The 24,937-nt window shown below is 40.3% G+C and overlaps 1 protein-coding gene across 1 annotated transcript; it reads left to right on the forward strand.

Annotated features, from left to right (window-relative positions):
* Positions 1–1,342: 1,342 nt before the first annotated feature.
* LOC143367283 (proton-coupled amino acid transporter-like protein acs) lies at positions 1,343–9,756 on the forward strand. Its single transcript, XM_076808920.1, has 6 exons — positions 1,343–1,614; positions 2,144–2,322; positions 2,832–3,016; positions 4,523–4,763; positions 8,749–9,023; positions 9,686–9,756. Exons 1-6 carry the CDS (start codon positions 1,390–1,392, stop codon positions 9,754–9,756), a joined length of 1,176 nt encoding a protein of 391 aa, XP_076665035.1. The 5' UTR covers positions 1,343–1,389.
* The last annotated feature ends 15,181 nt before the right edge of the window (positions 9,757–24,937 follow it).

The following is a 24,937-nucleotide window of genomic DNA, read 5'->3' on the forward strand; positions in this document are numbered from 1 at the left end:
TACATGCTTAGGGCTGAAAGGGAGGCAGTCAAGAGGGGCCAGGGATCAAACGAAGATGAGAGCTACGATCCTTACAAGCATCGCGCACCCCCGCAGCCAGACTCGTATAACTATTTATACAACGATTTCCACGGAAACGATGGATGGGACACGCCGGGCCCCACTAATTTAGCGATTCCTACGCTACAGGGACTTTGGGTGTATGGCGAATTTAGTGAAAAGTGCAACTGGAACGGGGCTGTTCGCCATGCCAAACGCATTCGCCAGCGTCGGCTTGATAATCGGAGTCATCGGCACGCTTCTAATGGGTTTGCTAATCACGGGATCCCTTCAGATTCTTATGAGAATTCATCATAAGATGTGCATTGAATTGCAGAAACCAATCTTGACTTACGACGAGGTCGCGGTTGCCACTCTGACGACGGGCGCCCGAAAATCGTGGCTTTCTGCGCGAGTCGCGACGTTCGTAAATTTAAATAACATAATCAGATCGTACTGCACACTGATGGATTACATACCTTTAAATTCTTTCTAAGTCTGTACGAATGTTTTACTGCTGAAAATTATTATAGGATCACAGTAATAATAAGGGGTCGCCCTTAAATTATGTAAGGCTTTTTTTTGGGCGGACGGAGGTCGTGAATTCCTTATGTTTTCTTACAAAGGGGGGAGAGGGAGTCCGGTAGCGTCTTACGTCATATTTTTTTAACCTAATTTTCAATATGAGTAGCCTAAATAACGATGTTCCATCGCACACGCGAAACCGAGTTAAATAAATTATATAAACTTTTAAAAGAATTTTTGATGACTGAAGAAATGCAATGTAAAAAATATTATTTAAGGAAGGCGGGGAGGGGTGGAATGTAACAGCTTATAAATTCTTATATTGGGGGTGGGAGGGGGTGAGAAATTGCGAGAATTACCGTTACGTAATTTAAGGGCGGCCCCTAAGCGCAACTTAAAGCGAGGCTTTGAACTCAACTATAAAACGAAAATACAGAAATACTATTTTCATTCAGCTCTATTGCACGTGGAAGATGAATAAAATTTTCAGTCTATTATTATTGCATAAAATTAGTAATTGAAAGGTTCATTTAGACACTTGTTTTGGGTACTGTGTGTAAATGTTTGTACAGGGTGTTTCTGGAAACCGTAGTGCCAAATCGACCAAAAACTCGCATTATCTTTTTGTCTTGCAGCGTGCATCGTGACATCGAGGAAGGTTACCAGCGTTTTACTTAGAAATCCTGAATTTTCAGGCTTATGGTGGACGTGATGCTGTTGACGTGTTATATAGGTATTGGTTCAGTGTACGTTGTATTTATATCTGGAATCCTTCAAAAAACCTTCGATGCAGCCCATGTGATCGACCAAGGATATTACGCTCTGATGCTTTTTCCACTGCTCTTTGTAATGAATATGGCGAGACACCTAAGCGACATAACACTCGCTTCCGTGGCTGGAAACCTGCTGATCGTGTGCACCGTGGTGATCGGTATTGTGTACGCATTGAAGGATGGCTTCGGCGAAAAGTGGCTTATGATTAGCCTAGACATAAGTCTCTATCCGAAGTTCATTGGGGTGGTTTTCTTCAGCATGATTTCTCCAGGAATCGTAAGTTTGAACTTGCAAATTTTTTAATTCAGCAAAGCGAAAGTCATACGAGGCCTGCGAACTACGCGTGCAAAATAATACGAATTTTTATTACTTTATAGACACTTTAAATTCACACTTACTTGTTTGTAAAATGCGAACTTTTAAATTAAAATTCGTTGACGAAGTAATCTGTAATACATAATACATATATTATATGTATAGACTATAATTACAAAATTTTAGTGTAGTAAGTAATATTATTTAAAAAAATGTTTCAAAATTCACTATTCACAAAAAAGTAGAGCTATAATTCGAAGAATGGTAAATGGTGAATTTTATTTTAATTTCAACAAGTTTTGCTTTAATGAACTGGTAATAACTAAGTAATCCATTGTGCAGGGAAATAAATTTTTCAATTAAAAGTTGTTTGCAATGTATATTCTGTGATATTTTTATTTAGGTACTGGTTAAAACATGTTACGTGTGAACGGTGATCAGAATTATTATAGAATCCTTGTTTCTAACCAGCTTCAATATTCTGTTGCAGATATTAACTCTGGAGCACAATATGAAGACGCCTTGGAATTACACAACATTTGGTGGTGTATTGAACTCTGGCATGTTGATCGTGACGTTGATACACATTCTAGTCGGTGTCACTGGTTATTTCAAATGGGGTTCTGATGCTGATGGAAATTTTATTAAGAATCACCCGGATAATGATACGTAATGATTACTCCCTTGCACTTTAAATATCTGTATTAACTACATATATTCTAAAGAATGATTTAATAGCTTTCAAACAGAGCTACTACAACCGGAGAAAAACGTAGTTTTAAGTGAGAGTACGAATCGAAAATATGGGGCAAATTTTGTCTGAACGTGGTTTCCATTTTCAAGAAAATCGTTTTAAATTATTTCTCAGCATTCGTGTGAAAAGAATAGCATCTCTGGCAATAAATTTTTATTACACCCTTCCGGAGTATATGAGAATAAGAGAAAAAAATCTGCTGTTAAACTTAACCCTACCAAAATTTCTGCATAAAATTATCGACTAAGAGGATAAAAGTTTTGAAGTGTACAAATGACCTAACGTAATTCGTAATTATTAAAGAGGCAATTAGTGCTTGAATTCCTTGAAAACGAAAGTTCCCCCCAGAAACGTTTGCTACTCATACTATTTTATTTGTAAAATAACAAACTTTAACAATTCAAATTATTTCCCATTTTACTAGGGCAACATTATTTGCGATGGGGATGCAAGCTTTGTCTATATATTTTACCTATGGGTTGCAATGCTACATTGTAATTTCAATCATCACGAACCAGTACGTGCTTCCAGCGTTCGAGGAGAACAAATGGATAGGAACTCCGTTTCTGTGGGATATGGTCGTTCGTTTCTTTATCAGCCTTATCACATGTACGATTCAATCCTGCAATCCTTCTCGAATTTCTACCATAGAAAGCTTTCAATTATTCGTGCGGCCGATAGTCTGCCGCGAAGGATAATTTCATTGCACAGCATAGAACACTTCACCCCCTTCTCACCCTCTTTTTTTCTATTTTTCTCCGCTCATATTTTCAAGGCAAACTCGGGAAAGTTTGATCGGCTGCAACGAATTGAACCTTTTCCCCCTTGAGCAGGTAGCTTGACGGAATCGATCAATCGATCCGATTGCAGTCCATCACAAGCTCAGATATTACTAAAGTTCTGGAATCTACTTACGCAAAATTTAGGGTGGATAGCCCAGTTTCCTCGTAACTTGGAGCAACGAAACTCTTGGGCGCGAGTATTCATCGCCCAAATAAGGGATCGGTTGGATGAATTGAAGTTTGATCTCTTGATCGATTCTCGGCCAACTAATTTTTTTTTTTTCAGAAATCGAGTATTCAAAGAGGGAAGTAAATTTTTCTAGTTTAAGTGTTATTTTGAAGTTACTTTAGTGTAGAGAAAAAAATGAAGGCTTAGAAATTAGGAGATTGATGAGATTCTGTTTTGCGAGTTATATTGTAATGATTTAGAATTATGTAGGGGAGCAAGGGAATAAGGTTTCGTGTAAAACTCTTAAATACTGTAAGTATTGAAGGTCTCACATTAAATGGATACTGTATTTGAAAGAATGATATTGTACTATCTCAGTGTTTCCCAACCTTTTTTTAATCGCGACCCCCTTTTATAATAATCAAATAATTTGCGATCCCCTCCATATAAAGTAAGGTAAAGAAAACACATTAAAAATAGGTATTTCAGAATTTAATTCTAATTTAATAATATTTAATTATCTTAATACATAATATTATATTATATATACTTGAAGATATTTAATATATTTAATTAATTTATTTAGATAATTTATTTAATTTATTTATTTGCTTCATAAATTGGGGGTCGCGACGCACAGATTGGGAACCACTGTACTACTTAATTCTATGACTTATGCAGCATGCTACAACCCTTGAGGCTTAAGTGTTAAATATCTTAATGTTTGAAAATTATAAAATGATATTCAAACTTTTGAAGTTAGAAGTGTAGTCCTAAGGGGTCATCCTTAAATTTCGTCAGGTTTTTTTTTTTGGGGGGGGGGGGGTGGCGAGAGGATCGCGAATTTCTTACGTTTTCTTACAAGGGGAGGGGGGAAGTAGTTTTAGTTTAAATTGTCCGAAACCGAGTTAAATGAATTATATAAACCTTTAAAAGAATTTTAATAACTGAAAAAATGAAATGTAAAAATGATTACGTAAGGAGAAGGTTGGAATATCAAAGCTTACATATTTTTAAACTGGGGGTGGGAGGGGGTAAGAATTTGCCAAAATTACTGTTACGTAATTTAAGGACGGCCTAAACCACCTAGGTCCTGATCATATTAGACCTATACCCTGTATTTTATTCTGACAGATAAACATTAGCAGGGGAAAATAATTTCAGGTTTGTTGGCAGCATCGATTACCAAACTGGATGTATTTATGGGTCTAGTTGGCTCTTTGTGCATATCGACATTGACAATACTGATTCCAATCACTTTGTACATCCTTGTGAATTACAACAACTATGGAAAGTTCAAATGGAGATTGATTGCTGGCCTGTTACTACTGATTATTGGATTCGCCATTGCATGTTGCGCTTCTGTAGTGAATCTAATTTTGATCTACAGATATTTCACAGACGGGTATGCAGACGTCACGCGACATGCTGTTAGGTTGTAAGATACGAGATGTCCGTTTATAATATTCTAAAGTATTACAGATAGCATACTTCTACAAGCCCATTATCTTTGTGAAAGATGGTAGATAAGGGCGTCCGCAGACTTGTTTTCAGGGTAGGGGGCAACTTTGCAGTGACGGTAAAGAAAAGTATAGTAATTAAAAAAATAATCCTGCCGATGACATCGACGAAACAGATCATGAGACACGCGTTGTGAGTGGAATAGCCCTCTTGATTTTTTAACCCATTTAGTAGTGCCGATTTGATTAAAAATTTTAAACCGAAATTTAAAAATAATTAATTTTTTAGTGTTAATAAAGATCAGTTTTTACAAATAAGCGTTTTTTTTCTCAAAAGCCAGGGGGGCAACTGCCTTTTTGACACCCCCCTCTCCGGATGCCCATGATGTTAGATACTACTTAGACAGCGTTATTTTTTTATCGCAAGCTTTGTATCACGTTGCTTTCAAGAGAAAAAAAAGCACTAATAGATGCATAACCCATTATTAATTTCACAACGATATTAGTTCAGGAAAGTCGGGATTTAATAGATAATTAAGCCATTTGATTAGCCTAATTAATTTATTGGAAGTAATATAGTACCGTTCAGCCACTCGTATGGTAAAGTGACTACTACCTATATAGTTACTAAAATTTAAATACTCGTAAGGTACATTCTGAATGATACCACGAAACTACTGAACAATTTAGTATACTTACCATCTGTTAAATATGCATAGTTTGAAATGTCCTAAATCAACTACAAAACGGATGTTTGGTATTTTACAACTTCCAATAGTCTATCAACTAAACGCTGTAAAGTATTTTTCTTTTTCCAGGGAATAGGGATGAAAGAAGAAAATCAAGAAATGATTCATAATCTCTTTTTACAATTTCCCTGTTTCAATTCTCTATTATATTTACCAATTACTTCAATCAACTCTTCATCGTAGCTTATAAACCCTACCTGTTTACCGTCGTTTTAATATCGTTAAGGTAATAAAAAGCACAGGAAAGGACTTGCAGTGTCTTGCAAGCTTTAACAAGAACTTGCAAAGAAATGTATAATTGCGTCAGTTTAATTAGTCGTCAATGGCCAAGCTCGTTTTGAATACAGAATTGATTTTACCTGTAAAAATGTGCTTCTTTCATAATCATTAAAAAATCTCCAAACTGTTTATGTACACCTATATCATTTGAAATATTTTAAGAATAATATTTATTCAGGCAATCACATTTTGATCTTTAACCAACAACGCAGACATAACAATATATATTTTTCATCATGAATTTTTCAAACTTTGTAGATGGACGACTTTACTCCGAAGTGCTATTCTAAATATCATTACATCTGTATATTAAAATTTTGTGGCAAATCCTGTGGCATTCCTCACATCCACTCAAGTACACGATACGATAAAAAATTCTGGCATGGACTGTAAAAATGTAAGACTGCAAAGATATGTATAAAAAAGATATATGCATAAGACTGCAATCTATCTATCTATATATTACATTTACAAAAACGAAGAAAGTAAAAACCAGAGATGGGCAAAAAATTATTTGAAATAAAAATTTCGTGCACAAAGAGTTCAGTCAAAAAGTACACAAATTTTTATTTCAAATAATTTTTTGCCCATCTCTGGTACAAACGTGGTGGACGATTTTATGCGTGAGCCATTATACGTTCATGTGAATACGAAGTTGGCGGCTGGATGGAGGATTGGGGGCGGGGGGGGGGGGTGGGAGATTCCCTCCAGTCCCATGAAGAGGAACCAAAGCGGAGGCAGTGGTGAGAAGAGAGTCGGTAGCGGGACACAGAAGGGTGATTCCGTCGCACCGAGAGAGGACACAACCCCTTTTAGTGGCCACCACCGTGTCTCCCGGCTCCCTTTCACCCTAGCCACCCCCTCAGCTCGCTCTTTCTCACTCTCAAGCTTGCTTCTACAGACTGGCTCTGGTTGCCCGTTCATCCGTTTGCCAGTTCAAGGTGGTTGCGTTCATTACCAGGGAATATACCGGGTGGTGAGGGAATATCGAATGGGCAGCAGTTCTTTTTTCATTCATTCTTTGCAAACGAATCAATTGGCGCCTGCAGTTATTTAGAAATTTCAACGACAGTCGTAACAAACGGCAGGGCTGCTGAGCTTGTTGTTGTCGTATAGCAACAATTTTATGGTTCCCTGGTTTTGCTCCGTGTCAACCTGCCAGAAACTTAGCTGCTGATTTCCTGCAAGGGTGGTTTTGTACTTGTAGGTAAGTAGATTACTGTAACGTTGAAGAAAAAGTTACCAAACTCAGAATAACATTTGATAGAGTTGCTGCAAAACTGCCAGAAAAATATAATTGAAAAATTGCACGAAAATGACAATGCTTAATCTTTAGGAGTTAATGTCAAAGACAAAGATGGACGCTGGTGGAAATGACAATTTACAATCATTTTCATGTAACTTGTGTTACCTTTACGTTAATCCTACTTTATCAGAATAAAATTTACGAACTCCCCACGTATTTATTTTATCCAATTATAACACATAAGTTAAACACTAAATGAAAATAACAAAACAACAAAGATATTCGCCAATTAACAGCAAATTTCCATAGCAGTATATCCAGTCAAAAATATTCCGCACCTCAAAATTGTTATTCCATGAAATTACCTAAATTCATTTGTGTCAATTGAGTGTGAATTGGCATTGTTTGTTGCAACGATTTGTATTAACGATATGGCATCGTCGTTATTTAAGTCTAATCGTAAGCGTTACCTTTGAACGCTGTCCAAAGCACTTCAACTTTCTGTCGCTTAAGGGAATAGGGAGACAATTCCTTCGCACCTGTTTGCGTGAAACGAAGTGATTAAGAGAGGATTATGGGCGCAGGATTGGACGAGCACGTGCGTCTCTTTTGCGGTGTAAATAACGAGTGGGCGAGAGGGTGTCCACGAGTTTTTTTTTCTTCTCTTTAATTGGTACGAACGCTAGCCATCCCTTAAGCAAAATTGCAGGGATTAGCCTTAGGTTCGAGTGCACGTGCACTTAAATGATCGCTAATTGCCCGGGCGTGAGTCGTGCCACTTCCAACGAAAATTACTCTTTTACGTTTCCGTAATAAGACGCTTTGACGGTCCTAAAAGAGACTCCATTCTGCTCGTTACTAAAGCGCGTAACAGCCAACGAAATTATACAACTGCGACCATGAATGAATTTTACAACGTGACGAATGGAGGAGGGTTGATAAATGTTTTTATGCGCCTTCGGATAAAAGTATTATTGGTACGAAGAAATGTATATTGTTTATTAATACTGACCTTGTGGATGACAGAATGTACATTCAAAACAGGTTTTTCACCGTTAATTTCACAATTAATATCAAACGAGGGCGCAGTGGAAAGCAGGCACATGCCACCGTTTTATGATTTCATTAACAGCTGATTGAATTACGCCACATTGCAGGAACGAATTACAAAGAAAAGAAAATTTACGCATCCGTGGCATGTGCCTGTTTTCCGAAGTGGACACTTATGTCTGACTAAGAAATCTTTAGCAAACTTTATTGCGTATAAAAATGCGTGGATACAAAATTAAAAGTAATACTGTGTGTATATAGAAGGTGGCGCCTCGCCCTAATGCGTGGGATTTGAAGCGCGAGATTTCGAAATCTAAATCTCAACATATATGTTATATTTACTGTGAAAAAAACCTTTAAAAATTGCTTAATTCCTCTGCCGATCAAAGTAGAATGGCCCTTTAAATTCGCCACTGATAACTCCTGTGCGTGATTATCAAACTATCTGTCATCCTTAGCGCGAGAAAATATTACAGCCAATTACAAAACAATCTTATTAACATTTATCTACCGTATTTGCCCGCATCTTGGGTTCGAAGGATGAAGGCGAAGAGTTCGTAGCCAAGATCCAGCTGTTTCATACACGGGCAATTCACAATATTGTAGGAGGAAAGCAGACAATTTTCCAGGAGAGAACGGTATAGTGGACGAGAAAAAAGGGATGGCGACGAAGGATAAGCGGATGATATTAGCTGCGCTCACAGAAGGTAGAGAAGGCACTATGTGGCAGCGAAAAGGGCCTTGCGAGTTTTCTTCTCTCGGGACGTACTCTTCTCTTACGTGCGAGAAGTCGAAGCTGGCGAAGCGTCTTAGCTTCCGTTCACGCTGTCGACAACGGGGAACCAGTCTTCCCTTATCTCGAGTTTGCAAGACTGCCTTCGGTAATACCGTGCGCGGCTGGAAACCCTTACGAACGAGAACCCCGTGAAATATCGCTAAACGGTTTGTATCCCTTTCTCTTACTTCGAACCCTTCGCCCCCCCCCCCGGTCTCTCTCTGTCTCTTGGCTTCTATATGCGCCCATCATTTTCTTCGAGCTCGCTACTGCCAACCCCTGTAAGTCTTAACTCTCCAGGAAACGCTCGCAACCCGAAAATTCTGATTGCAATGAAACTTCGCGGATGTAGTGAATATTGGAGTATGCAGGGTGGAATTTCTTTTTCTGGAGACATTCACTCTGAAGGGGTGAAATCAGCCTCTCAGGGCTTAGGTAACATTCATAATCCTTTAAGTATTTATTTTGAATTAACGAAAGCAGTTTTTTAGAAGAAGATTTTTATTGTTGGTAAAGGTATGTTTGAAGAATGCGAAAAATAAATTTGTTCAATTTTTTCTCTAAAAACAGAGATTGCGACCTGGGGCAAGGAAACGGTGTTCGTGATTTCTGATAGGAATGTTCCTGGAACGAAATTCTACCAATGGGATATTAACTAAATATTAACTAAAACTAAATTGTCTATCGTCCAACGTAGGGTTCCTTCTATATTTCAATTTTTACTCGACTCGCACGTAAATAATCTAATTACCGGCTGACTTCTTTCAGGCTACTCTGCTGCGCGTGCGAAGGATCATTTCAGCGGTGCAGTGCAAGTCGTGCCTCGAGCTCCGAACTAGGATTGTCTTCAAATTAAAAATGCTAGGACCCTCGGGAGATACTTTCCATGCTCTCCAGAAGATATCCCCGTGAAAGATGGACGAAACCACGCAAAAACACACGGCGCGTTATCGCTGGCAGTGCTCGTAGAAATTTCGGTATTAATGGTGACGTCATTGCTCTGTGAATTAAATGCTGCAATGACGAAGTGAGCGCGAGCTACAGCAAATGCATTTGGAAGGGTTAAAAACTATGGTAATCTGCAGAGACACGCGAGGTTCGGTTGCGCGACGTTACTAATAACAGAGGGGCGCGTTTAAATTCGAGCATATTCAGAAATCTTCGACGGGGGTGGTCCGAGAACACGGGAGGAAGGTGACGACGCCTGGAACAACGGCGAGGAAACGAACGAGCGCGCTTCATTATACACGACGCTCGCACGCTTCGTTTGCCTCCGGAAGTCGTGCTTTAGGAGGGTCGCGCTTGTGGGATGGCGCGGGAGGAGGTTGGAGGATGTGAGGGCCATCGCGGGACCGGGGGCGAGGAGCGTAAGAGGAAGATCGGGGGACGGCGATGAGAAAGGACGGAAACTGAGAAGTAAATGGGAGAGGGTAGGTTGAATTAATACAATCACAGGGGTAGCTCACCACTCGCAGTCCGCGTGGAAAGAGGGGGTGGGGTGGGGAGGGAGAGGGGGAGAGGATGAGGAGAGAAACGGGCGAGATATAACCACCCCTTTGCTTGTCATCGAAATTATACGCTGCCGACACTCGACCTCGTTTACGACTTCTCTCCCTCTCCCACTTCACCCCCTCTCTCCCTCTTTCTCTCTCTCTCTCCCCCCCCCCCTCCGTCTGTCTTCCTGGCCCCCTTTGTCCTTCTCTCTTCTGGATTCCTCTCCAGAAGTCCTACCGTACGACGAGGCAGGCAGACGAGTTTCAAAATTAGGACCAAGAGAGGAAGAGGGTCAAATATGGCGGCGCGTAACGAGCTGTTGTCGTTTCTGTTATCGAAGGGGTTGTGTTTTCCACCGGCACGAGAGGCTTTCAATGTAACACGATTAACTCCGAATCCCGCGCCCGCCTCGTGCACGCTGTCTTGCTCAGCCAATCTGAATTAATGCCCTCCAGAATTTCTATTTTTCTTAACGAGCGCCAGCGCCGCCGGAATACAGTTCTTCACGAGGGTTTCGCTTCTTTTTTTTTTTTTGTTGTTGTTTTTCTGTTTCAAGTCGCTTCTCGTTTGCTGAAATTGTATTGTACTGCATGGTTGCCATTGTGCCGTTGCGAAGCGACGAGGCATTTAGCAGTCGTCGCCAAGTTTGTGAGTGAAAAATTTAAATGCTCCGCAGATTCTTGGGTACAGTCTTTTTTATGTATTTTCCAACACAAAATACCTTGACGTCCATTTGAGTAGGTACACTTTTTCACCTAACCGTCACATAGACTTCTTCATCGCTCCACGCTGTACAAGTGTGAGCAGGATTTCGTGAGGAATTAGTTTCTTTCTGTCGCCAAATATTGGTATAAGTCGACGATGATGGCCTACTATAATTTCCACCAATCAGCGATTAGCAAGCTCGACACCAAAGGACCAAACACCCGAAGATTCATCTCGCGAGGAAATGAAACAAATCCCACAGACACAGGCGACCCTTTTAATTCAGAATCACTTGCCGAGAATGCTGAAAAAGTTCGTCAGCTATCTCGAGGGACAGTTTGCGCCGTAATAAGATGAACGAGGATCCGTCACCCTTCCATCATCCGCGGTGGCGATACGCGGCATCGAGCCCGCCGATAATAGGCGAGAGCGGTTCCAGAAGCCGACGAATTATATTAATCCGTGCGCGTCGAGATTCGGCGTCTTTTTTCAAATCAACCGAGAGGATATTGGTCGGCCTCGCGGAAAATTTTCTTCGGCCAGCTTAGCCTGAAAAAACCTTCCGCGATATCGAATCGCTAATCCACCTCGCGCCTTCTTGATTACGATACACGTCCAGGCGAGTGGAAGGAATAAAGGAAAAAAATTTTTCTCATCATCCCATTGCGCGCAACTTGCCCTCCCTATCCGCCGCCCTCCCGCGACCCCTCCTTCGCCCGGCCCACCCCTGCCCGCTGCCCCGTGCTTCCCGGCCGTCCCTCCACCCAACCCTCCCCCGCGTTCTCCCCGAGAGTGTGGGTGGATGAATTCCATCGTTATCGAGTCGCACCCCCCATTTTACAAACGGGAAAGCTTCTCTCCCGTCCGCAAAATCCCCCGACCTAACGTGCATATTTCCATTTGACACGCCTCAACGATCGCCTGATTTTATTAAAAACCCTCGTAACCTGGTTCTTCTCTTCGTTTTCAGGTCTCCAAGGGTAAAAGTATTTCTCCCGGCCGCCTTTATTGCGTTCCCCCGCGCGCACCGTCGCGCCGACTATCGCGCGTAAAGAGAGACACATGCGTGGAGGTGAAAGGAGCACAGCGAAGGTGATTGGAGATTGATCATAACCTCGGGGACGCGGTGCAGGCTCTTATTTCGGGGGAGGTGTTGGGCCGTTTTGGAATGGGATCTGTGGCGTTGCTACTTTATTTTAGAAGAGCATGGAATTAATATCTGTAATTAATATTTTCACAGTTTTTTCTCTCTCAATTTTGTGGGAATTTGATTCTGCATTTTTGAGAATTGAAGAGTCCTTTTAGATTATCCAGTTGCTTGCAGTATTTACTTAAATTGAACGTTTCGTTTTCTTGGTGTAACTTCTAATTATTCTTCGATAATCCCACCAGACACGCCATAGAACGTCACACAGGTGCAACCCTGGTTTTAGAACTCTTCCACACAATTCATATTCTTCCCAACAGTGTTTTCTTCTTCTCGGATGCTTTTACACCGGCTACTTTTCATCCCTGTTTAGTTAATATGCGTTTTTAAAACGGCTCGTTTTTGTTGCGATCGAGGAGCGTGGTGCCATACGTTCCAAGCCATTGCGCTCGCTTAGCACCGTGCGAAACCCGAATATCCAATTTCGATAACATCTTTTCGGACTGCCATGGGCAGTTGGCTGTGGAAAGTTTAATTCACTTGCAATTTCACGTATTTCAATATTCCGCTACTTCGTATTTTAACATTTCACGCGAAGCCACTCTGTAATCTGTGATGGATACTTTGAATAAACTCACTTGACAGGAAGAGTGGAACTTTGAAAGAGACAGAAAGAAATAGGTAATGCATGAATATTCATAAAATACCAATCTTGAGGCACTAAAGTGTTTCCTGCAAGAAGGGTTGCCAGATTTTGCGAGCAGAATTTCAGTCTTCACTGCTACAGGGGGTGGCCAAATTATTATACTCAAAACATTTTCATGAAAATCTGTGAAAGTCGTGGCTGTAATTAAACTAACAATAATTTTTCAACGTATAAATCTCATTTGGTTTTAAAAGAAGAAATAATAGAGAATATCATCAGAGTATGGCAGAATATTCCAAAACTGCAGGAATCCACGCCGAATCCAAGCCGTCATAAAAGTTAAAGGCGGAGTCACCAAATATCGAGTAATTGTATTTCTCGTACAATGTAGTCTTAAACCTATATACCTAAATGCATTTAATTTGCATTCTTAAATACATATACTAGTATTAAAAAAATAATATTATAACATTAAAAACAAGACATCTATTTTATTCCATCGCTTAAACTTGCAAAATCTCAAACCTTTTTATTTGAGTATAATAATTTGACCATCCACTGTAATTATTAGCAGGATACTCAGTGCTGAATTAAGACCTTTAGAGGCCCCAAGCACTTAACAAATTTTGAGGCCCTCTTATACAGGGTGATCCCTTCAACGCAACGCACGATTTCTTAGGCATTTTCGATAATTTCACTAAAAAGTGTATCTAACAAAAGTTGGATTTTATAAAATTCATAAAATTTCTATGGTGCCCCCTTTCTCCAGATGCCCTAAGCACGTGTTTATTTTGCTTATTGGTGAATCCAGCGCCGAGTACACTAATAAAATAAAATGGACACGTGCAATCTGTGCCATTTTACAAGATCAACATACTGGGGAATTGTAATTCCTTCTTGACACTTGCTGTTTCCATAAAAAGGAAGCTAACATTTACATCCTCAACGCCCCATATTCCTTGGAGCGTTACCCAAGTTGTCACTTCGTCGACATACCACTGAAATATATTTACCCTCGTTTCTTTTTTTTTAAAAGAACCAACTTCTTCGTGTCTGGTTCACAGTGAATCCCTTTTGATTTCTCGACTTCGCAATGGACAGAAGACGCACCCCATTCGTTACCACGTCAAAGTGTGTCATGCTGAGCCGAAGTCGATAAACGTGACAAATGCGAAGTATACGTTCGACAGCCGATCGCGTCGAAGGTAACGTCCAAGTTGCCCCCGAACACTTATGGGGTGCCGTTCGTTTTACGAGCCTCCTTATCGGCCCGCTGCCAGCCCATAAACGCATCTCTGCCTTATACGAGGTATCGTGACGCATTCACGTGGCGGATGTCACCGTTGTGTATTTATCGAGTGCTTTACAGACGCACGATATCGACAGGTTTATCGGTAGTGGGGCGCGATCAGCGAGAAACGGACTAAAAAGGCGAAGAAAGTCTGGTTACCGCATACTTAAGGTGGTTCCTGGATAATCTACTAAATTCAAGAATTCTTTCAAATTTTGTTCAAAACTAATTTCGAACACCAGAAACCCTTGCACAAAGTTTAAAATCGATTCACCACTTAGTTATCGAGAAATTGTTAATTAAAGTTGATGCGTTTTGCCACAGTGGCATATGGCAGAGTCGAACAAAAACAGGGTTATAGTTTCAGTTTTTCTTCTGAAACAGGAAAACTATACTCAAGAAGTGTACCAAAATTAGCACAAAAGTACATCGATATGTCAGGAAATGAATTTATTAATTTCTGCAAAACTGACGACATCGGTTCTTCGTAAATGCCCATAATAAATTTTTTAGCAACTATATACGTGGAGCAGTCAACGCGGCAACGTCGCACAATCAATATGCTTAGATATTTGAATAGCGAACGACGATTCAAATTCATATGAACATTTTTCCTGACATTTTCATTATAAAAGACGCTCCAAATAAATGCGACGTTGTCAGATCTGCTGCTCCAATTCACCACGCTAACCAATTTAATATTCTATTTTCGTATTACAATTATTTATATTAACATTGAATTTTTTAAAATATATATACATGATGTTAAACATTATTATTATTATTTTTTTAGTATCGTGCTACTTTATATTTATCGTTTATTACTCAACTGTAATTTGACTAACATAGTTGGTTAGGAACTACCTTAACGATAGAATGTGAAAGGAAGTGCAGGGCAAGAGGAATTTAATATCAGTAAACATGAGGCAGTGTGGAGAAATATGTCCATTATTCATGTGTTCCAATAAATGGAACCTTATAATGTACCTTAACGTACAGAGTGAAGCGAGTTTCAGGATAATTTTTTTTATACTATTTAACCCTTTGTTGACACTCTGGGTGTGAGCCACCCATAAGCTGATTTTGACGCTCTGTGCTTTTTCCAATACGCAGATTCTACGTAGAATATCGTGGATATTCGTGGAATATCTCAATTTTTTCAATTACCGAAGTAGCCTACCTTCTATATGCAAAATAAGTATCTTTTTTCCAAAGCCGACTTACAAACTATTTTTGTTTCTCAAAATATTAATATCTGAACAGCAACTCTAGATTTTTAGCTTCTAATATTGAAATTTGTAAAAGTTACAACTTTTTGAAGATTTTCTTCGTTTCTTCTCGACATATGGGAATCTAGAATTTTATTACAAAACTGTGATAAAATTTCAATTAAAAAACTATTGGAATACATTCTAGAGACCTAGAAATTGACCCTTGATTTTTTTCGTGACAATTGGATTCTCTAGATGAGATTCTTTAGATGAGAATGGCAGTCGTTCAAAAATTGCTCTGGGTGTGAGCCACCCAGTATGTCAAAGTTGATTGAAAAAAGAGGTGTGTCAACGAAGGGTTAATATCGCATCAACCACTTGTATGGGTTATTAGCGACCTAGGATATGGTTTACAATATATTGTACAGTTTAATATGTTTTAAATAATGCAATGGTCTCAATTGATCATTTGTCGTTTAAATTGTCCTTTAGGGTGGGCCTTATGTTGTATTTTTGTCTATAGGGGTAGTATTTCCTGCAGTGTAGGATGATGTGTTTCACTGACAGTTATTCTTTGCACAAGTCGCAAAATGAGGGTTCTTTTTTGTTGAGGAGGTACCGGTGCTTGAATTTTGTGTGTCCAATCGTGATTCCTGAAGTTACGACCTGATCGTGTCTTGGTAGCGAGCGTGATATATTTTCCTTGACACAGTCGTCTTTAATTGATAGCAATCGTAGCTTAATTGTGGACTCAGGATAATTAAAAGTGCTCGAATACAGCTTTTACCTTTTATTAGCGAAATAATATACCGAGCAATAAAATAAAAAAATAATGAAGTTTGTAGGAGGGGAGAGTGGAAATAAAAGAGTTCATGGGAGGCTTTTGGTTGCCAGCTTCCACTATTGCTATGTAGCAATAACGTTTCGATAATAAATCGCTCGTCAAACTTCGAATCTAGTATCGCTAGACATAGCTATAGAATTCGGGTTTTGGAGCTTCCTTCGGTTTGCGCATGCGCAGTTGGGGCCTCACCACTGCTTGGTATTTCTATAGAAGTGAATCGTGGCAAGTGTAACAGGTAGGGTTAAAAGGAACTCCAGCCAATTGAAATGAAACTAAAAGCCACTCTTTCGTCCCCACTTAACAGGGGTAGCGTTGAATTGGAGTCAACAGAGTATGCAGAAGATAAGACACTACTAAAAGTCTTATCTGTTGTTTTAATACTTCACAGTTCATTGTACAAATGTTTCTGCTCTTTTTCATTACTCAATTTCGCGAGAGAGTAGCCAACTTTGCCCACGCAATCGAACCACCCCCAATAACAGTAAAATAACTACTGCGTTTTTAAGGACACATAGGAGACTATACTCTCTGGCTTTATATTCCATTATACAATGAGTAAAAATGAAAAAAATGTCATATAAACATAGGCTCATAAATGCTTTATTAAAAGGTTATAACAAAAATAAAAGATAACAACGGGTTGGCTTATCGTTCGATATGACCTTAACTAACAAACACAACCTGTAGAAATAAATTAGATAAATATCGCTAATCTGTTCCCACGCTATACTTAACGAAAAACCAGTCATTTGTTATTTCTTGTTTTTCTTATAACTTTTAATAAATCATTTAGGAGCCAACGTTTGTGCCATTTTTTTCTTGTTTTCACTCGTCCAATATGCTGCCACTGTTTTGCGGGAGAAATCCAGGACACCCTGTATATTTATACACGAACTCCTTTTATCGTTCCTCAGTACCGAATCCACCCTTAGCGTTTGCTGCACTTGTCATCATGCTTCACCTTCTAACAATCGACTCATTTACCTATATAATCCCTTTTACTTCTGCGATGCGCAATAATTTTCAAACCACCACACCTGAATCATTTAAAAAAAAAACAATGCGTTCCCTCTGCACAGAATCCTCAGTGTCGATTTCCTCGAATTGGACCACGAGACAAGTCGTTTCACGGTGTGTACGTTCGACAGTAACAAGAGGAGCCCAGTTTCATCGATCGAGCGAGAGATAACAAAAAAGTGTACACCGTGAATGAAAGGAGCAGCGCCAAAGATGTCCTTTGTACACGTTTCCCGAGCAAAGCCAAAAAAGCTCGTCGATCGTTCCTCCCCGGATCCTCCTGAGGACACTGCGGCCATCCTTATCTGCGACCCGCAGGTTATCACTGACGGGCCGAGATTATGAATTAAAGGAAAAGAAGGGCCCGCGGGGGTGGAGAGCTGGGGTAAGAACCACCGTCGCCTTCGCTTATCCTCGGTTCGAGAGCGGTACGCGAGGCAACGCTGAGGGTAAGTACGACAGGGGGAAAGAGTGGGAAAGATAGAGAGGGAGGGAGAGAGAGAGAGAGAGAGAGAGAGAGAGAGAGAGAGAGAGAGAGAGAGAGGGAGAGAGAGAGAGAGAGGGCCGTCTGTCGTTTTGTATATCTACCCTCGTACGGTGGAAATTTCGTTACGGGGGTGATTTTCTGCGGGGGATGGCCGGCCCCGTCCCCGCTTTAAACCTGATTGGATGCAGAGTTATCTCGCGCTGCGTTACTTCCGGATGATTGGTCGCTGCGGTCGTCATGACTACCTCACCACCGCCACCACCGCCGTCTCCACCGCCGCCACCCCCACATGGTCCCCTTCCCCCGCCCGAACAACCACCCCTTTATTACGTCTCTCTTTCGCATCCACGCACGCTGGATGCTATCGTGCCTCTTCCTCTTTGTCCCCCTCCCCCCTCCCCCTCCCCCCTCCCACACACACACCCCCTACCCGTTTCTCTCTGTTTCAATTTTCCTGTCTTTTTTCGCGTTCAGAGGCATGCTTCGTTCGACTGGGTGTTTAGATAACGCGCGACTGTTCGTGCAGGCCACCCTTCGAACGCGACCACTGCTACCCCCACGGCCGTGGGGTATCTTCGGCTACCCGTGGAATCGTAGCGCACGCGTGAAATGCCTGCTCCAGGAGGCTCCTTTGACCCTTGCGAACCTGTTTGCTCAAGTACATCCGCGAGCACCTACGGTGCCGCAGTTCTAATTGCCCCGGCGAGAGGGAAGGCCAAGCTTTAATGTTGTTGCGCGGCGTGTTCCCAGATTTAAGAACGCGCTTCATTGAGCAGAGGTAGATGTGCCATTTTTGGTCTGGAAAGGGCCTAGCCGGGTAAGCTTAGGGAAAACAGCCCAGCAACAATTTTAGTATTTATGTATAGCAAATAACGCTATTTGCCTAAGAAATCACTGAGAAATTTCAGACCTCTATCACCCTCTAGTTAGGGTGATATGGGGATAACAACTTTAAACTTTGCCATTTTTTTCTCAACAACTACTTAGGATATTTGAATGCTTCAAAATGCACATAGTAGGTACTTTTCAGTTCTATGCACTGCGTATATTTTTCTCGAAATTGCAGATCAATCATTAAGGGTGGAAATAAAGGAATTAATAGCTAAGTAGTGACAGTTTATTACTGAGCTTTTTCTTAGGTGTCACTCAAAGGGTTGTTTGTGAAAACCACACCCAAAAAGTGCATTCCTTTACACAGATAGATGGCCCTTTTCAACAGATTATGGTTATAGAAATAGTTTCTGAAGAATAGTTGTTGAAGTGTCAAACACCAAATCCAAACAGTGGACGACTTGTGAAAATTCTCCCCCAGCTTGAGGGGTTAATGGCAAGTACCCTGCTAGCTGAATCAGTAGAGGAGGATCAATTACATGACTACCATACCCTTCCTACCCCAATCCTCTTGATTCCTTCGTTTGGGGGTGTTCCACAGAATTTGTCTGTCGAAAAGTTGTTAATTTAGAAGATCTCCACAGTCCTGTTATAGAAAGTTGTCGAGCAATTTCAAGTTCAGTGATGTAAAAGGAATTGGACGCTGTTAAATGACCAGTTTTCTATTAGCACTCTATTAGTTATTAAGGGTATTTTGGGGTCAAAAAATTGTAAGTTTCTTTCCATTGTTTATGATAGCCACACACCTTAGAAGTATTTTAAAAAGGATTTCATTGAAAAATTCGAAAACTTGCGAGAGTTACAGCGCAAAAAGTAACGGGCGGGCCAATGCAGGTAAACGCATTTTTCTCAAAACTATGCTTCTCACGACGGTGAACAACGTAACTCGAGAACGGATCGATATTTTTTGTTGAAATTTTAACTGAACCTACAAAACACTTTTCTCCATCAATATGGAACTAGCTCACTAAGATCGCATAACTTTAACGATATTTAAGACAACATTTATCACGGAATTATTTCAGTAAAATCCTTCAGAGTTGATATTTGTTGTATAACTCCGTGAATTTTTATTAAAATTTTTCGACCGAGTTCCACATTGTAGATTTTCAGTTAAAGGATACTCATGTACAGCGATTTTGCTTTTAGACAGAGAAAAATAAGTGGGGGAACCGGCTGACCGGGGGCCCGAATCGTGCGGAGTCGGGAAGTTCGACACTCCTGACTTAAATATTCGAATAGTATTCGAATACTTGGATATTCGAATTATATTCGCCAAATAAGTGAGCAACTGAAGTACTCGAATATTCGAATACCGAAAAATTCGACAAATAGTCCCAGCCCTACTCTGGAGCATTAAACCTTTTTACCAGAATTGGGCAAAAGTTATTTGAAACACAAAATAAAAAACACAATTAATTTATTATTTGTGCTTTGGAAATAACTTAAATAGAAAGAATGACCCTTTTGTGCCGTAACCAAATAAATCGTTTTCAAATATATTTTTCAATATAGTTAACTGTGTCAAATAAAATAAGAGGCGATTTTCAGTTTGAAAAATACAAAATGAAATAAAAATCCTTTGATTAATAACCGAATAACGAAGTAAATCAGAAAAAGGTACTTGCTTGTTGAAATAAAATAACGTATCAGTATTTGAAAATAACTTTTAGTCGAACAAGCTAATATATTATTTGTATTAGTAATTGTAAAATATTTTATTCAAATCATGCCCAAATCTGCTTTTCGCGTCGATAGACTACTTAAAAGTGTAGTGATATACTATCGGTAAGTTAGTGTTTAGTCGCGAGAAATCTAACAATATGTATGCACTGCGTTTAATTACCAATGACCTCGTCAATTTCAAATAAGGAAAATTTAATAATTTTCCAACCAAATTCATTCAACTGTGGCCATTAACGGTCCATTAAATATCTTAATTAGACATTCTTATTCCTCACAAGTGACTACATATCACATTAAATGCCACCGATACAGAACCTCTCATCATTTCAATCATTAAAACTGTCAACAAATTTCCAACGCAAAAGTCATAAATAAAAATAAAAACATCCTGAATAATTGCTCTCCTCTCAATCGAAAGCGACATGCGATAAATAATTCCAAAGAAGCCAGATTCGACGAAAACGCGGACAGCTCCCGTAAACGACACGAGTGGAGCGTGGACAATAACAAGACACCCTTATTCGAATAATAAATCTCCAGCCGACAACATTACCAGCCGACAAAAGGTTCTCGATGGGCGTGACTCGGTCTTGTTACTCGTTTCGCCCGTGAGAGATGATAGAGACGTCAACTTTTGTGCGATTCGTCGCGGGCCGCTGTCGGTCCACGGTGCGGAGAAGTGGCGCGGATCGGGCATTAGGTTCACGCTCGAAACGCTCGACGCGCTTCAACGAGGTGATGCACACTCGTCAACGTTGATTTGCGGCGCGTGCTGCGCGACCATGGCAATAATTCTGCCCATTGTTCGCTAGTGGAATCCGTTCGAGCCGCGACGAATCAGCGACGCAGCTGAAAGCTTGTTTTCCGGCAAAAATCATGCAAATGAGGGAATTTTGGAAATTCACACATGTATGGAAACAAGAACTATTATTGATAACGTGTTTTCAAATAAGAATGTTCACAAAATATTAAAAATTAATTAATATACAATACATCAAAGCGAGTGCTTGCTTAATGCGCGCCTCCATGTGGTGAACACAATAACATTCGAATACTCAAATATTCGAAGTTTATTCGTAGCATTCGAATACTCAAATATTCGAAGTTTATTCGTATCATTCGAATACTCAAATATTCGAAGTATATTCGTATCATTCGAATACTCAAATATTCGAAGTTTATTCGTAGCTTTCGAATACTCAAATATTCGAAGTTTATTCGTAGCATTCGAATACTGAAATATTCGAAGTTTATTCGTAGCATTCGAATACTCAAATATTCGAAGTTTATTCGTAGCATTCGAATACTGAAATATTCGAAGTTTATTCGTAGCTTTCGAATACTCAAATATTCGAAGTTTATTCGTAGCATTCGAATACCCAAATATTCGAAGTTTATTCGTAGCTTTCGAATACTCAAATATTCGAAGTTTATTCGTATCATTCGAATACTCAAATATTCGAAGTTTATTCGTAGCATTCGAATACTCAAATATTCGAAGTTTATTCATAGCATTCGAATACTCAAATATTCGAAGTTTATTCGTAGCATTCGAATACTCAAATATTCGAAGTTTATTCGTAGCATTCGAATACTTGTAAAATATTCGAATATTAAATTATTCGAATAGTCCCAGCCCTACTCCAGAGTAGGTACCTATTGCATAAAAAAGTTAACACATCTCACTTGTGAAAGAATTTGTTTTATTAAGTCAGAAAGTAACAGTTTGAAAAGCAGTAACGCAATCTATGAATATCGAGTTAAGTAATACATGCCGCGATACGTTAGGGCATATCCTTGTCGCGTCTGTCGCGTGCATATTTACGCGGAAAAATATCCCGTGGTGTTCGGTTTCGCGAATGTCTGCTGAGTCAGGAACTCGATCATCGATCACTTATTGTTAGCGACCGAACAGGCGTCGTATCGCGACTGCACTTATTTGCTTCGACACCCTTTTCGCCGACACAATTCTGTCATTTCCATAAAAAGTTCCGATGGTGATAGATCGACGCTTTCAATTCCACTTGAACAATCGCCGTGTGATAGACGCGGACGACTACAAGACGGATTACTCCGACTCCTGATATACATACCTGGCTGGTACGTGTGATGAAGCCCTTCTTCCATTAGCTTCAAACCCTAAGAAATATGAAAAATAATTAACACGACCTCTGCACATGGTAGGTCCTTACTAGGATAAACGAGGGAGTCTTATTTCTTTTCTTTAAGAATTCTGTATTGGAAGCTTCAGAGATTATGGAGCAATATACTACAGTGAGTCAACAAATTAGTGACATACACTTTAGGACAAAATAACTTTTTTAAAATTGATCCAAACCACTTGAGTTTTCTTCAGAAGCTAGAAGGATTACTTTACTACTTATTGTTAGTTGGCGTGTTTCGTCGTTTGGAAAAAACATTGCAATTGGTCGGGATAACGAAGAAAAAGTGAAGATGACTTTTTTAATTTTTTTATCTGAGCCTTCATTGAAAATGGTGTTGGCAGATTTAAGTATGCAACTATTTTCAGTATGTAATACAACTTACTCGAATCTACAAAAAGCATTTTTAAATTTTCATTACAGACTCAGGTAAAAAACTTGAAAAAGCGATCTTCACTATTTCCCTCGCTATTCCGACCAATTGCAATTTTCTCCAACACGACGATACACGCCAACTACTTAGTAAACTAATCCTTCTAGCTTTTCAAAAAAAAACTCAAGACGCTTAGGCCAATTCTAAAAAACTTGTTCTCTTTTAAAAGATGTGCCAATAATTTTTTGACCCACTGCATGTAAGTACCTACATATGTATATGTATTCTGCGAGAAATGACGGAATTATGTACATGGCCTAAAAAGGTGATGGTCACTGCTTTCAGGGGTGAAATCTACACTTCGGAATCGGTGGAGATATGTAAAAAAACTTGCTGCAAAATGATGTATAACACTAATATTTGAAGAGTCCTTGTAGAAAGCACTGTAAGTGCCAAAAATCAAATTCTACGCTACAACATTACCATTTTTTTTTTAATTTCGGCTCGCGCAGTGTTTCCTACAAAGTCTCTTCAATTAATGTTAATTCTTTTTCCATCAGATTATAACGACGCGAGGGCAGCTAAAAATCCGACCCACGGACGAACGTTCGACTAATTGCGCCGTTCACTCTCGAGTTTCAGAGAAAGGGCTACGTAGGCGCGCGTATAGAATCTTCGCAGTTCTGAAAAAAGGAAGGATGTTGTCGGTGAAACGATGAACCACCCAGAAGCGTAACATTACTCCGTGAACGTGGGGCGCCTTGCGGACCTTAAGGGTAAAGCGTGTACCAAGTATCTCGGGGAACGGGCAAAATACTAGACACAGGGGCGGAGGGAGGAGGGGGGGGGGGCGAAAAAATGCGTGGTACGCGTATAAGGTGACCCGACGACCGGTCACCTGCTGCAAAGCCAACAGACACTTTATACTGTGTAGGCGGCAATATCTCGAAGGAATGTGGCAGATGACTGACGATGGGAAATGGACCACCTTGATGATGGTCCAAGATGAAAGTTACACCGGCGTGGTGTTCATGGTCCACGGGCAGCAACGAGACCGTGAGAATTTTTAGCATACACGCGGCCGTAAAGAAATTGGTATGCAGTAAAACCTTGATGATCTGAAGAAACTGATGGGTACGAGGTTCGGATAGTGAAACGTTCGTGTTTTACCTACCACGAAGAGCGACAGTTTGTTGCGTAATATTTTATTTAGTTAGATACTAATCGAGAGTTTTATAAAAATTGAATTCAGGTTTTTGCGGTTTAAGAAATAGCGCACTTTGACGAAGGAATTATGTACTTTCATGGGGTGCCTTATTGTTTATGCTTCGCGGAGCTTCAAAGAAATATTGATTTCAGGATTGGTTAATTATGCAGGTGATGTGAGATAAATATTGAATTTGGGCGAATATTGGCGGCGAACGTGCTGATATTCGCTAAGAATAACCTTCCTCCATTGACCTATCATTTTCATTTTCCCTGATCGATTACCCCAAAAAGTTTCTTATTGGAAAAATCTTGCCTTCCTGTCCCTTCGAATAATTGACGCGTTCACTGTACATTTGCCGCGCCCTTGCGACACGCGCTTAAGGAACGCTCCCGCTGCTGTTTATCCTTTCCCGGCTCCGCGTACGCGTTTCCATCGTGTTTACACGTGTAACAGCCCTCCGAGTCGCGACATCACTTTGAAGTGTCGCATCTGCGGTTACCCAAGAACACCCTGCGGCGAATATCGTGGAAATGGGTAGAGAACCTTGCGTGGGTATTTAATCCGGCAGCACGCTGTGGGACCCCGTTCGGATGCCATTCAGTAACGCGATTTCGAGTGGAGGCCGAATTTTAAATCCAAGGACTCCGCCATTCAACCCCGTGCACACCCTCCCGATCAGTCTTTGTGTCTTTGTGCACCTCCGCGCGTGTTACGAGGACCATCTTCGAGCCATCGCGGCAAGGTGAACTCGTGCATTGGCGTCGACCGTGCGTGAATTATTTTTATGTTTGTTGTTGGTAGAAACGAGTGACAACGTTTGTTGAAAATAGTTGAGACTACGAGGGCGCAAGTTTCC

Source organism: Andrena cerasifolii, chromosome 3 (assembly GCF_050908995.1).
Source record: "Andrena cerasifolii isolate SP2316 chromosome 3, iyAndCera1_principal, whole genome shotgun sequence".
In the NCBI taxonomy this organism is placed as follows: domain Eukaryota; kingdom Metazoa; phylum Arthropoda; class Insecta; order Hymenoptera; family Andrenidae; genus Andrena; species Andrena cerasifolii.

Coding starts and splice junctions, on each gene's coding strand:
- LOC143367283 (XM_076808920.1), top strand. CDS start 1,390: ATGCTTTTTCCACTGCTCTTTGTAATGAATATGGCGAGACACCTAAGC. Junction 3,017..4,522: donor CTTTATCAGCCTTATCACAT/GTACGATTCAAT, acceptor AAATAATTTCAG/GTTTGTTGGCAGCATCGATT. Junction 4,764..8,748: donor TACAGATATTTCACAGACGG/GTATGCAGACGT, acceptor ACAATATTGTAG/GAGGAAAGCAGACAATTTTC.